This window comes from Manis pentadactyla, chromosome 15 (assembly GCF_030020395.1).
Source record: "Manis pentadactyla isolate mManPen7 chromosome 15, mManPen7.hap1, whole genome shotgun sequence".
Classification (NCBI taxonomy): Eukaryota; Metazoa; Chordata; class Mammalia; order Pholidota; family Manidae; genus Manis; species Manis pentadactyla.
This window is the reverse complement of record NC_080033.1, coordinates 1519232-1528382: the sequence shown is the minus strand read 5'-3', so window position 1 is coordinate 1528382 and position 9151 is coordinate 1519232. Positions and strand designations below refer to the sequence as shown.

At 53.6% G+C, this 9151-nt stretch overlaps 1 protein-coding gene across 1 annotated transcript; it reads left to right on the top strand.

Annotated features, from left to right (window-relative positions):
• On the top strand, nt 1-6910 carry SYNGR4 (synaptogyrin 4). The gene is made up of 4 exons (XM_036886031.2): nt 1-171; nt 4741-4978; nt 6216-6355; nt 6667-6910. Exons 1-4 carry the CDS (start codon nt 79-81, stop codon nt 6895-6897), a joined length of 702 nt encoding a protein of 233 aa, XP_036741926.1. The 5' UTR covers nt 1-78; the 3' UTR covers nt 6898-6910.
• Nucleotides 6911-9151: the final 2241 nt, after the last annotated feature.

The following is a 9151-nucleotide window of genomic DNA, read 5'->3' as shown; positions in this document are numbered from 1 at the left end:
ACTCCGGCCAGCGGCCAGCAGGCCGTGTCCAACATCCCTGCTCCCACTTCTCAGGGCCCCGGCAGCAGAGCAGCCGCCATGCGCGTCCCTGAAAGCCTCCAGGACCTGGCTGACAGGGAAGTTGTGCAGTTTCTGAAGAGACCAAAGACGGTGGCACGGATCTTTGGAGGGGTGAGGCCCTTCCCAGGGCCCAACTACCCTATAAGTGACAGAAACAGGAGTTCTCACCTCTCAGACACAGTGCAGAGGGAGTGGGAGAGGAAGGGACCATGGGAAGACGAAGCACAAGAGCGCTAGTAACCGAAGTCACCTTGTACTGATCACCTAATTGCAGGCCCTGTGCTCTTCTGAGCACCTGTTAACTCTTGGGAGGACAAAACAACCCTTCCAAGTAGGTGCTATGAGCCTCATTTTCCACGATAAGAAAATGGAGCATCAGAGAAACTTAAATAACTGTTTTAAGGCAGTGCTGTCCAATAGAGTAGCCACAAGCCACACGTGGCTGGTGGCTATCACATTGGACAGTGTCGATCTAGAACTTTCCATCATGGCAGAAAGTTCCACTGGGCAGCGTCGGTTAAGGGCACACAGTAAGAGGCAGGGCCGGGATTCACACTGATTTCCTACCTCTCAGACAAAGAACTAGGAGAAGAGCAGGGCCTCTAGGAAGAAAGATACACAGAGGTGGGAAGGGAGTAGGTAACGTAGGCCCAAGAGACCACGTATTGGGTGGTCGGTCACTGTGTGCCAGGCACTGTGCCAAGCCAGGTATTCATTTCATCATTATCACATTCCTTAAGAGTCAAGACACTTGAGCTCAAATCCCCATTCAGCCCAGACTTCGCTGTGTGACCCTGGGCTTTACGCTGTTCTGCCTCCATGGCTTTCCTTGAATGAGCTGGAAACTGCGGCCCAGGGAGATGATGAGACTTGATCAGGGTCATGGGAGTAGGGGGGTGCACTGGATGGAACCCAGGGTCCTAATCCAGAATATCTGCTCCCCTACCCCTTTTGGAAACTTTAGTCGTAGGAGGATCTCACAGACCTGGCTTACAATCTTGGCCACACGCTTTCCACGTAGAGTTACATACTTCCCAGTTTGCCTTGGCCAGTCCTGGTGTCATTATCAGTAGCACCACCTTCCATTCTAAGAAGTGCCCTATTTTGTTCACTAACTTAAGCTGGCCACCCTATTTCTATAGACGTCGAGCAAGTGACTTGATTTCTCTGACCTCTATACCCTCATGTATAAGAAAAGGACCCTAATACCCTGCTTGTAGGAAGGTCTGTTGTGGAAACGAAGCCAGTTAATGCCCTTAAATTAATTAGCGTGGGCCCAGCAATCTCTCCTTAAATAGCGACTATTACTGGGACAAACCATTGCTTGTAAGGAGGAGAGGGATGAGTTTGGGGTGGGGTAGGGGCAGCCTAGAGCACGTGTCCCCACTGTTGTTCTCACCCAGGGGAAGAGAGAAATTCCAAGCCCCAGGTCCCAGTTTCCGGTGCCTCGCTGGTATTAGTTCTGCTCCTCATCACAACCCGATGACACAGACGTCACTGCTCCTCTTTGACCCCTGGGGAAACTGACACTCCCAGACTTGAGTGACTTGCTCAAGGGCATCACCTAGCTGGCGAGCAAGTCCAAAGGATCCAGGCACCTCCAAAGCTTTGGAAGGAAGGACGGATGGCGAGAGAGGAGATACAGCTGGTGTGGGGAAGGGGGGCGGACGGACCGCAGGCCACACCAGACGTTTTCGTCACGGATTTTGCCTGCCGCCTCCATCTTCCCTCCCGCCCGCCCTCTCCTTCCCCCCTGGCCTGGCTTCTCGGTAGGGAGTCTCTGGGCAGCTGGTGCTCTTCTCCTTCTCAGTCCCGCCTGCCAGCTGGTGCCTTAACTGATGAGTCTTTGCTCCCTCCCTGGGGACAGGCCAGGGAGGGTGTGGAAGGAGGTTGGACTTGGGCTTCAGAGGCCTAGGCTCCCTCCAGCCCAGCTGAGGCCCCTCCCTGTGTCTCCAGTGCCCTGGGCTTGCACTGCAGCCCAAGGTTTTCAGGGTCAGTGGACAGACAGCCCATGGCCTGGAAGTCAGGAGGGCTGGATTCCAATCCTCCCTCCACCGCTGACTGACCTTGAGAGGAGGCGTCCCCAGTCTGGGCCAGGCTCCCACCCCCTCAGGCCCTCTCCACGCAGCACAGAGACATCCTGGGAAACTGAGGCTCCAAGCAGTGAGCAATTTGCCCAAGGTCACACAGCTGGCAGAGTCAGAGGCACCTGGCTCTTTCCACTCCACCATAACGGCTTCAATTTATCACCTGTGAAACAGAAATGAATTAGTAACATCTACCACGTGGGGCTGGTGTGAGGCTTCAGGGACATAGTGCAGGTAAAATGAATATAGGCTCAAAATCAATTGACAGGCTTTCCTGTCATCAACCTGGTTCTGCCTCAGACCAGCAGGCCAAGCCACTCCCCTTCTCAACCTTTCACCTCCAAAATAGGCAATGGATGTGAATACCCTTGGTTACGCTAAAGTGCTGGACAAAAAGAGGGACTAGTTATTCTTATTATTCAGAGAAGGCAATTAAGGCAAAGAAGAGAGGAGGATGGACAGGGGCTGAGGAATTTAGGGTTCGATCCTTTGCCTCCCCCACCCCCACTCTGCAGGGCAGGGCCAGAGCAAAGGGCAGAAGTCATGCACTTTCCACACACATTTGCTGAGGTCCAGTCAGGTGCTGGCCATAGAAGGGTCCTATGTGAACCCCGTCCAGAAGTTCAAATTCCAGTGAATTCCCTTCCCCAGCCTATGTCTCTGCTCTTGGCCCCCAACACAGTCACATCCAATCATTCACCAAGTCCAGTATTAGGTCCTAAGTATCACTGGCTTCCCCAGAGCTCCGACCTCAGCTCAGGCCTCAGCGTTTCTGCCTGGGCCTTCCCACCACCCTCTCTAATCTGTTGGCCTCATGTCTTGCCCCATCTGATCCATCACACCTGTGGACATTGTCGCTGACTCCCAGATCTGACCCTGGCCATCCACTGCTCAGGTCCCTTCCATGAAATTAAATTCGAGTAAGAAATTTCACTTCCCACAGCTCCCAAGTCCAGATCCCTGTGTGGTGTTCAAGACTCAGAGGGCCTGGCACCTGTCCATTTTTCCAGCCTCATATCACACGGAATCCCTCAAATGAGATTTCTCTTCAACCCCCGAAAGAGCCCCCATTTTGCAGCATTTGGCCTTTGCACACCAGGTTGCCCTGCCTGGGATGCTCCTTCTTCCTCATTCTTTAAGGCGAAGTTCAGATCTCACCTTATTCCCCCCTAAATCCAGCCCACAGCTTCAATTCCTGCTCAATCCTTGACTCTGTTCCTGTCCCCAGGCCCTGTATCCTCCCTGGCCTCCCAACCTCCAGTCTCACACCCTCAGGTCCATCTCTACATGGCCCCAGAGCTGACTCCTTCCCCTCCCCAGCTCACAGCCCTGCTGTGGCTCCCTATTGCCCTCCAGACAATGAACCCATTCCTTAACCTCTCTTACCCTTACAGGTATCACTTCATCCAGAAAGCCTTCCGGGAGTAACTCACACTGCCCACCCCATATACACACCGGTTCCTTCCATATCTGGCATGGACCTTGCCACGCTGCATTTTGACTGGAACAATAAAATCTTCCCCAAATGACACTGGTAGGAACCCCTACCCTCAAGGCATCTGGTTCAGCTTGACGCAGTGTTGCAGGGGCTTAAAGCAGACTCAGAAGCCAGGCGGCTTCGGTTCAAATCTAAGTGCTGCCGCTGCTACTTACTAGCTGGCTGACTCTGGGCAGTCACTCACCCTCTGCGTTCCTCGGTTCCATTATCTAAAACACTGATGCCGTTAGTAGTGCCCACATCCTAGGGTAAGGACAACGCGGCCTATTAGTGCTTGAGGAATGCTTCAGTGGCGTTTCACAAATGAGCACTGCAGGAGACAAGTGTAGATGCAGACAGTCGTCCTACAGTGTGCCGTTCGCAGCGTGCACAGAGAAGGGCTAGCATATCAGTGAGGTTGTGGTTGCCTAAAAAACAACACAAGAAAAGCCAAATGGTAGTGTTTGTTAGGTACTGAATGTTTGTTACATTTCTCTCTGTGTACTTTTTCAGGTCTTTGGAATATTTCACAAATTCATTTTAGAAAGTGAATAGGAACTAACGAGCTGGAAGGAGAAGGAAGAAGTTGCAGGCAGAGGGAAGAGCTTAGAGAGGGAGGCAGAGGGAATAAGCACTTCAGCAAATACTTCCTGAGCTCCTCACGTGTCCTGGGCACTGGGCTACGTATTTTATAATGGCACCTGGGTTTAGGGGCAGATATCCGCTGGGCTGGCAGAAGGGGAGCATGGGAGAGGCAGGGATGAGTGAGCAAATAAAATTCCAAGGAAGAGAGCACAGACCACGCGGGACCTCAAAGGCCAGGCTGAGGGGCTGCAACTCTCTCCTGGGCAGGCCAGGGAGCCAGGAGTGGCAGGCAGGCTATGGGACGACACCTCTGGGCCATGTGGGGGATGGCCTGAGGGCAGAGACTAGAGGCAGGGAGGCCAGGGAGGAGGCCTGAACTAGAATGGAGAAGAGGGGTGAGGGGCAACAGGAGGGTGTAGGGCAGGGCAGGGCAGGGCCTGCTGTCCACAGATGGGGTCCTGGAGGATGGGCAAGCTTGGGGGATGCTGAACTCCACTCTAGCGCCCAGGGTTCCCCCTCCCACACCCACAGGTCTTCTCCCTCATCGTCTTCTCCTCCCTGCTGACTGATGGCTACCAGAACAAGATGAACTCTTCGCAGCTCCGCTGTGTGCTCAACAGCAACAACCTGGCCTGCAGCTTTGCTGAGAAAGCTGGCTTCCTGGCCTTCCTCAGCTGCCTGGCCTTCCTCGCCCTGGATGCCCACGAGACCCACATCACCAGCACCCGCTTCAAGATGGCCTTCCAGCTTCTGGACTTCATCTTGGCTGGTGAGCCCCTGAACCGCCCACCCAGAGCTGCCCCTGCTGCAGCCCTGGCTCCCCAGGGCCCCCAAGACACCACCGTTGGCCCTCCAGCCACCCATCACCTTCGCGCTGCCTACACGTAACCCAGCGCCCCATACCTCCCTCCTGGCTGCTCTTCTGCGCCTGCTCTTTCCTCCCTCGGAATTATTTCTCATGCTTTAGACTCAGCGTAAGGGTCACCTCTTCTGACCCCCAGACTAATTCTAGAAGCCCACCTCCTGAGCAGCTCTTCTCCTGCATTCATGTCTCTTCTTCACAGAACATTTCTTGAAAAGCCATCCAGTGTCAAGAGGTGGGGTTCAGAGCAAAGAGCCAGGCAGCCCTGGGCTCCAGATCTCAACTCTGTCACCCACTCACCCTGCAGGCTTGAGCAGGTCTCTTCCCCTCTCTGAGCTTCAGCAGAAACGGGGATGAAAACCCCACCTTGCAGGGTTTATCTGAGGATGAAATGAAAGGATGCCTGCAGTAATGTTGACTTCTGGGCACTTCCTAGTGTCAGGCATGGAGGCCAGGGCTCCCCATGCCTCATCTCATTTATTCCTCAGAACAACCCGAGGAAGTAAGTCCTGTGCCCATTCCCATTTTACAGAGGGGGAATCTGAGGCTTGAGGAGGGTATGTCACTCGGCCCCCAGCTGCTAAGTGGCAGATCCAGGCTTCAAAGCAGAGTCTCATGTAACCACTGCCGAGCACCCTAGATAGAGCCTGGCACATAGTAAGTGCTAAATTAATGCGTATTCCTTTTCTTCAAGCCCGGGGCTCCTTCCTCTCAGTCTGCCTGCTCTTAACTCTTCCCCCTCCTCCTCTCCCCCATGGGGCCAGTCGCAGCATCTCAGGGATGGGAGGGCTCGTGAAGGTCACTGAGTCCTGGGAAGCCTAGAGAACTTCCTGTGAGTGTGGGAATACTCTGTACCCACGCTCCCCAATATGGGAGTCACCAGCCTCATGTGGCCACTGAGCTCTTGAAGCATGGCCAGTGTGACTGAGGGCTGCATTTTTTTTAAACTTCGATTTCAATTGACTGAAATGTAAATGGCCTCGGGTGTGTGGCTGGTGGCCCCCCTAGTGGGCAGCTCTGCTTCGCTCAAGCAGAGGGCTGGGAGGGAGCGGCCACGCAGCCCCAGCCCCACCCTGCCCGCGCCAGGGCAGCCCTTCCTGAACTAGCTCCCCTCCCCTCTTCTCTCCTGCAACCCCCAACCCAGTCCTCTGGGCAGGCACCTGGTTCGTGGGTTTTTGCTTGCTGGTCAACCAGTGGCGGCATTCGCCCCCCAAAGAGTTCCTCCTGGGGAGCAGCAGTGCCAAGGCCGCCATCACCTCTGCCTTCTTCTCCATCATTGCCTGGGTGAGGATGGGCCCCCTCTGCAGGGCAGGGCTGGGAGGGCTAGAACATTCCAGCTCTGCCCTGGAAGTCTGGGGAGGGTTCCTCCCAGAGCCTCTGCCAGCCCCCTGTGTGACTCTGGACTAATCGGAAAGGAGTCACCCTTTCCTCTGAGCAGACATGGCCCAGCATTAGACCCTGTGCTGGGTGCCCTTGCCCAGTGCGCAACAGGTACAGCTGTCCCTGCCTCTCCCTCCGGGGCCAGTCCCCAACCCAGCCCTCTCCACCCCTGCCAAGTCCAAGCCAGCCTCCACCATGCCCCTCTCTGCCCACAGGTATTCCAGGCCTGCCTGGCCCTGCGGGACCTCCAGCATGAATTTCCCATCCCCTACAAGCACTCCCTGGATGAGGGCAGTGCGGTGCTGACCACCCTCTCCCCACCTTCTGCCACCAGTCCTGTCAAGATGCCCACCACTGGCCCCAACAGCCTAAGTTCCGCCAGCTCTGCCCCGTCCACCTATCTGACCCCAAAGGCCCCCAGCCTCGCTATGATGTCCAACAACTAAACACCCTCATCCACATCAGTAAAGAACCGTCCTCCCTCCAGAAGGACTTTTGAAAACAGCCCCCTGTCTTTCTCATTTAGTCTGTTCCTCTTTAGTACCTGAGTGATCATTGGTGGTGGGAAATCCTACAAGGTCACCTCAGGGGTCTTGCAGTGGGTCACATTTCTGTACCACCCCCTGGACTCTCCACCTGGGGGTCAGTGACAGCAGCAGGTTTCAGGTGGAGACAGGAAGGGAACATTTCTTTCGGGCTGTTACACACCAAGCTCCTTAATCCTCACACTAGCCCTGGGAGGGAGGCTCGAGGTGTCCCAGTACACAGTTGAGGAAGTTCAAGTGCAGAGAGAAAAATGATACTGCCTCTGGAGAGAGCACCAAGAAGAAACTGGGGCCTACACTGGCACCAGCCTTCACTGACATCCCAGCCCAGGCCTTTCCCTCACCCCAGTGACAAGGGGCCCAGCTTAAAACCAAGCTGTGTGAGGGGTCACTGAAGGAACCGGAGATGGCAAGTGTGCGAATGAGATCAGGGGAGATTCTTGTCTTCGAATATTTGAAAGACTCTCTTGGGAAAGAGGAAGGGATTTCATTCTAGAATCTGGAAGGTAATCGGGTACTCATGAAACACTACAAAACATTCCTGCCCGTCAGGGTGGCGCGGTTAGCCCCAGTGGGTGGAGTCCCCATTAAGGGAGTGGTGGGGACGGGCCGTGTCCAGGAGCGGCAGCCTTCAGTCAGCACCTACCATTCAGCACCGAGGGCCTGGGTTATCTAGAGCAGTGCTGTCCAAATATAACTCGAGTCCAGCGGGGCAGAATGTTAAATTGCCTGGTAGCCACACTAAGAAAAGTAGAATGAAACAAGTAAAATTCTCAAGTATTTTATTTAACCCATTATATCCAAACTGTTATCATGTCTCAACATATCATCAGTATAAAAGTTATTGAGGTATCTTACATTCTTTCATACTAAGTTTTTGGGATCCATTGTGTATTTCACACCCATAGCACATCTCAGTCTGGACTCGCCACATTTCAAGCACTAACCAGTCATGTGTTGCTAATGGCTACCGGATTGGACAGTACAGCTCTAGAACCTTCTGGTTTTTCCAGAACAATCAGACATCCATTTCTTTTTATGTGGAATTAGCTGGCGACAAATACCAAAAAAATATTTTCATGTTATGCCGGCCAAACAAAACACACCCACACAAGGACTCTGGCCTGCAGTGCACTCATTTATAGACTGGACAAAGGGATAGCAGTTGTGGGAGGTCAAATGTGGGTTCTATGGTCGCTTTGAGGCTTCCTGAGTGGTAGGCCCTGCACTCAGTTCTGGAGGCACAAAAGGAATGGTCCCTGTGGGCATCTGGAGGGAACAGCAGCAATGCAATGGAGTGGGCAGCGTTCTGACATGGGAAACGGGAGCTGTGTTGGCTAGAAGACTAAAGACTTGGGCCAGATTTAGATTGATGGTTTTCAGAAAGCATTCAAAGAGGTGCCACCTCCCAGCCGCAAATCAACCCAAGAAGCCCCATTGCTGGAATTTTCCATATTAGGCCTCTGGGCAATAATCCCTCTAAACAGAAGGTCCCTTGGCTTAAAAGAAACAAAAACAGTGGAAAAACTATACAGCGGTGGCTGAATACACAGGCTCTGGCAACAGGAAGCCCAGGGACAAACCCCCCCCATCTGCCACTTGCCCTCTAACCTCGGGTGCCTCCTTTGCAAGGTGCTCCCCGACTTCAGGGGATGCTGAGGGCCCAATGGGCTCATCCATGTCATGCACACTGTCTGGCACGTATGCCTGGGAGGTGCCAGTTACTGGCCTCCCAAAGCTCCCCGAGCCATCCCACAGGAGAACTGCGGCAGTTAAGAAGGTCTTAGCAGACATCTAGGGAGTCTTGACTAAATCAGGGAACAAAACTCCAAAAGCTTACAAGGGCCATGCAGGTAACACCAGGAAAGGAATTAGGCCAGGTGTGAAGCCAATCTGGAGGGAGATATGGAAAATATTTAACTCCACAAAACAAAAACAAAAAATGACAGTGTAGGCCTGATAATAAGTGGTAACAACCCCTCAGCCAAGTCCTGGGGACTGTGGGAGAAAGCTCACAGCCCATCCATTCAGCTCTAGCCATCCGTTGCCACCCAGAAACTGGGACCCGGCACTGTCAGATCGACGGATTTTTTTCAAGGGAAGCCAAAACCCCAACCCAGATTTTTAATGTGAAAATCTGGTTTTTAAAGGCTGA